We start from the raw sequence: 6,270 nt of genomic DNA on the forward strand, positions 1-6,270 counted from the left end.
AGAGTACTAGGATTCCTGAACTTGCTAAGATGCAAGTATAAGGTCAAAATTTATGAAAATTTTCAAAATTCATATATAAGTGGCTTTGTTGAAACCAAAATAGTTGCATGTAACGAATATAAACTAGTCCTTAGGATGGACTTCATTGAGTTGGCCAAGCTAATCCAATCTTGCATCTTGGACCAGTATCTTATGAATAAACACCATAAATAGCGTTTAAAAATCAAAGCATATCATTAAAACTGAATTTTTGAACATACACACTATGAATTAAATAGGCAAAGGAATTCCATGAAAAAAAAAAGGGAAAGGAATGCTTATAGTTTGGCCCTTAGTAGAACTTAAGAGCCCATAATTACAAACAAAGCTGCAATGGCTCTACACTTTCAAAACAATAAATGAATAAAAAATCCAGAAGTTTCAATAGATGATGATTTTGACTACTTTGTACGCCACAAATTAAATATCAAAGTAGTTTTCAATCTTTGGAGCACACTTCAAGCTGCTGTTAGAGGTCCCATGATCTTTTTACATCTGAATATACTTCAGAAATCTTTCCTTGGTGTTCCAAAATTTTCCTCCTTGATGATGGTGTTAAGACAAAATTTTCTTTTAAGGGGTAGGAGAACAAGATTTCCTGAAAACATATAAAGAACTAGTCATGAAGATGAGAGAACGGTTTAGATGTGCTAATGCCAAGAAAAGAAGATATAGCTGAGAACAAGGACATGTTCTCTATCTAAAATGTAAAGTAGAACCCTACAAAAACAACACAATAGCAATAATAGGGAGAGTAGATATACAATACTTGGTGGTAACTACTCAGATGCGTGTGTAATCTCCTCTTTGAAGTCCACCATCAAGGGTTCTTCTTAAGAAAGATTTTCTATTGATAGACCAACTTTTTCTTAGTGCACGCTGTCTCCTCCAAGCAGACACACGTGTGTAGAGAGATGGAAAGCTGAAACAGCATAACAAAAGAAAAAGTATCACTGCACAAACTATCATAACATTAATGAACCCATCTTTCAATTCAGGGTCCCTCTGGTTGGTCCACGGAACACCTCCGACATTCATCCCAAATACTGCAGCAGCAAAATGAAAATATCAGCTACTATCAAAAGAAACCGATATTTTAAACTTAGACTCCGATTTGAAGGGCGAGAAAACTTACTTCCAGTAACAATAGATAATGGAAGGAAGATCATCGAGAGGAAAGAAAGGTAGTATAGCTTTCGGTTTATCTGTTCTGATTGCCAGCTATCAAGACCAGCCTGAACTGCAGTCACCCGATTTGTTATGAATCCCAAATTCTCCTTTAGTCTCCTAAGGCGACCAATTAATTCTTCAAGAGCAACAATGTCTTCACTTGCAAACCAACTTTTGGTTGCACACTTCTCTTTTACACGTAGAAAAACCTGTTCGCCATGAGAAACTACCTGGAATACAGCATAATGTGGTAAATCAGAATCCAGAGATCATATTTGCAGGGTGTTCATAAACACAACCAGAACAGTTCAAAATTGAGACAACATTGAATGATGAGCCAACTTGGACAACTAGGATTTAGAATTAGCAAATACTATTCCTATTCAAATACTTTCTTGTTCCAACTTGGAAGCATACTTTCTTCCATCTTCCCCCATCCCTTTTTCTATCTTCGGTGTACCATCCCTTTCAAATTACGCTCATGAAAAAGAAAAGTACCTGTAGAAGGCGTTGCAAATTCAGATGCATTTTGGGGAATCTTCTATCATCCAACATTTGTTTCTTTAATGAGGAGCCACCTGTAGTGAAATAATCTTATTAATTATTTATTTGTTTTCCATAAATAGTGGAAGCGTGTAAGATTACAACTACTATAAAAGTTATTTTACACATCCTACTATGAGCTTATGCTGTAGCTTTTAAAGATACAGATATTTATAAAGGCCAGTTCGACAAAATATAAGGCTGACTGGCTACAAATATCAATTATTAATGCGCTCTGAGGTTAATGGTAGTTTACAAACACTTAAATAGTGTCATAAAAAGCATTTCAACAAGCATGCAGTACATAACTGCTGATATACATACTCATGTGGGTGATACAAACTGATGACATGTTTATCAGATACAGAAGATATATATTGCCCAGTTTCAATGGTCTGAAATTGTATAAAATTGCATCAGCTCGACGGATGACCAAATTATTGCTGTGTAAATGAATTTGTTGAAGACAAACAAGCATAAAAACCTTTCAGTGGAGAAAATAAATTTCAGATAGAAGCATATTTTACATGGAATGTTTTGCTTTAGAAAGTCAATCAGGTATATAGAAAAATATTATCATAAAGTAAAAATATACCTGCAGATTCCATCATTGAAAGCAATTCCTTTTGGTTACCAAGTCAAACCGACATTTAAATATGGGAAACAGGATATAATATCACCAAATTGAGTTCATTTTAAATGGATGAAGATTGTGAAGGGTTGTGATAGCTTGATGGATGAGCACAACTATTGGAACCAAGTTTTTAAAAGTCCAGTTTTTGTCCTTTTAAGCAGAGTTTCGATTCAGCAGTTTCAATGATTTCTGCAAATTTCACTATGAAAAATAAAAAATAACAAAAGTTTATTTTATATTACTGATTGTATTTTGAGTTTTTTAGGGTCATAATTTGTGACTGTAGGTAGTTTCAGGTTGAAAGCCAAAGTAACTAAACTATTTCAAAGCTTAATACATTAGATATACTTATATTTTCTCTAACATTAATAATATCCTGTACTTCTCACTAATTCTTGTATTTTCCCTCTTTTTTCTCTTTTTTCTTATAATTTTTCATATTTTCTCTATTATACATCTTTTCCCTAAGCATATTTCATTTTATTTCATTTAATAACCCAACTAAGTAAGAAGAAAACAATTTAAGCACATTTGACTCCATAAAGCAAGAGAAGATCCATCAACATAAGAACATATTTTCTTTCACTATTTTAGTTAGTAATATCATTTTATTCTAAAAGAAAAGAAAAAACTCACTTGAATAAGAAAAGACACATAGTAACCATGACACTTTATTAAGTAGTAAAGATACACATTAAATCAACAACTTGCTCACTATAATTACAAAACTTAGCCAAAAGTAACATAGAATATACTACCAGAAACTAACTTGTCATGTAACAAGCTCGTCCTTCTATCCCTATACTGGATCTTGTCTTAAGAAGCCACACCAAGTATCTAATTGAAATGCTCTACATGCTAAATTCAAGCAATATAGGGCTTCCTTTTAACATAGAAGTCATGTAGCACACTGCAAAACAACTATTCTTCAAGAAAATAACCTGCAGCCCAATAACATATCCAAAATAGCCTATTACAAAGATCAATATCAATTGCCTCAGCTCTTCTGAGTTGAAAGGCATAGAAAACTCCCATCCAGCATCATGATAACAAAAATAAAAATAATTAAAATGACCACTGAAGGAAGAAGCAATCATGTTTCCCCATTCTCAAATCTTTTGTTCTGCACAAATATCCTTCCAAGAAATATCACTAGTTAAAACTCAGAGCCAAATTGAGTTAACAAATCAAAAATTTACACAAGTTATGCATTGAGAAACAGCATGAGCTCCCATAGTGTAAACAATTCATGTTCCTAAGTAATACCTTAATATACATTAAAAAAATAGTCCATCCACATTAGTACAATGTACTAGTAATGAAAGAAAATATAAAGGTGTTTCCTGTTATCAAAAAATGTCCAGAGGAAGATGTGTCTCCGAGGAAATTCGAGTAAATCTTTTCTCTCTTTTTTCTTGATGGAATAAATGCTCTTCAATAAATTTTTAAACTTAGACTAGATCCAACATGTGGTGATATGCACATTTATCACTTTTTTATTCTAAGACGTGAATAAGGCTTCCATCATGAGGTGGCATATGGACTTGGTCCACTCTCAGAACTCCCAAAACTGTCGTCGCTTTCTTTTTGCCAAGTCCAACGATGCAACTTTAATATATATTCTTTCTCTTAAAATAAGCACAATTTGGTGGATCTACCCTTTCAAATCCTCATTAAGTTCGTTCTCAACCTAAAAATACCTTTTCTCCAGGTCCAACTTCTCCCAATCCTTCACAAATTATTAACAAATTTTTATTTCTTATCCAACCAAGTCTTCCTAATTGTACAACTTTATGTCCCAAAAATCATCAGTTTCTCAGAATACATCAAGAACAGTTGGAGCCAGTTAAATAAAAATTTGTAAACTTCGAATCCGATTGAGAAGTAATGAGCAAGCACTAATCCAGCAAAAAAAAGAGAGTGAAATATTGCATGAATGAGATTTGTGAAGAACATCAATTACCTTTATCCACTTCGAGCTCCACAGAGTCCAATTCCATCTCCAGCTTCGTCACTATATCCTGCACATGATCCACATGCGTATCGATAATATGCACGACCAAATTCGACACCGTCTTGGGCACCGGGTTGTCGGCCTCCTCCGAGTGATTCATCGTCAACAAGAACTCCAGCACATGCTCCGGAATCACAAAACTCCCACTCCCACCCTTCTCCCCATCGCCTCCCACGCTCGGAATCTCCGACAGCAGCGACCGCCCCGTCGGCGAGAACCCCAGCCTCGGCACCCTCCCGAGCGACACCGTGACGACCGAGTTCTCCGTCACCCTCGCCGCAAGCCGGAGCGTGAAATTGCTCTCCGCCGGGCCCGGGGAGTTCACCCGGAAGACCAACGCGCCATCGACGTGGCCGCAGAAGGGGCCATTGCTGACCAACGTTAGGATGTCGTTGAGCTTTAACGGCGGGCAGAGGACGTCGATGAGGTATTGAGTGGAGACCGCTAGCTTCTGGTTTCCTTTGGGTAGCTCGACGTGGTACCAGTAGAACTCTCCGCCGTTGCCGCTGCCGCTGCCGTTGGCTTCTGTGAGGTCCCATTCTTTGGTGGAGTAGTTGCCGAGGCCGTCGAAGCGGTAGGCGCGCTGCTTGACGGCGCCGGGGAAGTGGGAGCGAGGGAGACGCGCCTCTTTGGTGGTGGAAGTCGCATCGGAAGGCATGTACTCGTCGCCGGTGTTTCCGTATTCGCCGCCGGCCAGATCCATCGAAACAAGAAGGGCAAGAACGGGGGTTGGAAGCAGACAGAAGAAAGTCAAGGGGATTTGTTTGGTCATTGAATTGGAGGTGGTTGCAACGAGACGGAGTCTTTGCCTGACTGGGGAGATATTAAAAAGGAGATACGAGTTGGAATCGGATTGGGTTTATGATATAATAACATTTTTTGCGGAGCAAGGAGAACATGACTTTGGGGCGGTTGTATGATATTGCGGACCCAGGACACTCGGCGGTTTGGGTTGGTGATTAGGGATCCAAGTCATCAACAAAGTGGGCTTCTAGAGACAATCTAGGTTTCAGAAAACCGGACCCTAATCCCACTTTGACTTTGTCAGGATTCAATTTTAGGCATGGGTTAGGTCCAAACTAAGTGAGGTCCAGTACGAATTTAGGTTTAATAGATACCTTTCACCCCTCATATGATGATGATGATGATGATGATGGTGATGATGATTATTATTATTATTATTATTTTGCATCGAAAATAGTTGTTGTGAATCATTAGAGAGTATCTGTTTCTATTTTCAACAAAAAAAGAAACTAAATAAAAATAATTAAGGATTGAATTAGTAGGACATTATAAATGCAATGGGTCAAAAAGAGGCCCTACTTTGCACAAGCAATTCTTGCATTGGTGGGTTAAAAATTTTTTTATGCATAATGGATGGTGTAGAAAATCCAACATGGAGCATATTATCGTAGCCATCACTTTCCAATGCATATTTAATGTCTGCAGTTTTATTTTTTTATTTAAAATTTTGAATGATGAAAATTTTCTTATTTTTTGAAAAAAATTATGACGTATTATCTCTATATTATGATATACTGCATGTACAAAGTCATAATTTAACGCAGGATGTCATAATATTCCACAAGAAGTCATAATTTTTCAAAGAATAGAGGTATTTTCTTCATTCAAAATTTTCAAATGAAAAAGTAGAAATGCAGACATTAAATGCACATTAGAAAATGATTGGACAAAAATATCTTTCTCATATTATGATATTTTGGGCCATATTATAACATCTTGCGTACAGGAGGTTATAATTTGACGTAGGATGTCATAATATACTACATGATGTCATAATTTTTTTTAAAAAAAATATTTTTAAAATTTAAAATTTTAAATAAAAAAAATGAGTAGGTATTAAATATTT

The 6,270-nt window shown here is 36.3% G+C and overlaps 1 protein-coding gene across 2 annotated transcripts; it reads right to left on the minus strand.

Moving 5' to 3' along the window:
* Positions 1–215: 215 nt before the first annotated feature.
* LOC105059806 (uncharacterized) lies at positions 216–5,234 on the minus strand. Of its 2 annotated transcripts, none has more exons than XM_010943255.3 (5): positions 4,350–5,234; positions 1,708–1,787; positions 1,175–1,439; positions 804–1,085; positions 216–637 (listed from the first exon to the last, which is right to left on the minus strand). In XM_010943255.3, the coding sequence occupies exons 1-4, from the start codon at positions 5,170–5,172 to the stop codon at positions 823–825; spliced, it is 1,431 nt and encodes a 476-aa protein (XP_010941557.1). In that variant the 5' UTR covers positions 5,173–5,234; the 3' UTR covers positions 216–637; positions 804–822. The 2 variants fall into 2 exon arrangements, with proteins under 2 accessions (XP_010941557.1, XP_010941556.1); XM_010943254.3 differs by having other exon boundaries at positions 809–1,085; positions 4,350–5,233.
* Between the last annotated feature and the right edge of the window lie 1,036 nt (positions 5,235–6,270).

The sequence above is a fragment of the Elaeis guineensis genome, chromosome 10 (assembly GCF_000442705.2).
Source record: "Elaeis guineensis isolate ETL-2024a chromosome 10, EG11, whole genome shotgun sequence".
Taxonomy (NCBI): Eukaryota; Viridiplantae; Streptophyta; class Magnoliopsida; order Arecales; family Arecaceae; genus Elaeis; species Elaeis guineensis.

What these genes read in the sequence shown, in the direction of transcription:
- LOC105059806 (XM_010943255.3), bottom strand. Translation starts at nt 5,172, where the DNA reads ATGACCAAACAAATCCCCTTGACTTTCTTCTGTCTGCTTCCAACCCCC. An exon ending in ATTTGCAACGCCTTCTACAG is followed by an intron (nt 1,440 to 1,707) that starts GTACTTTTCTTT and finishes GCTGTATTCCAG; the next exon opens with GTAGTTTCTCATGGCGAACA. An exon ending in ATTATCTATTGTTACTGGAA is followed by an intron (nt 1,086 to 1,174) that starts GTAAGTTTTCTC and finishes TTGCTGCTGCAG; the next exon opens with TATTTGGGATGAATGTCGGA.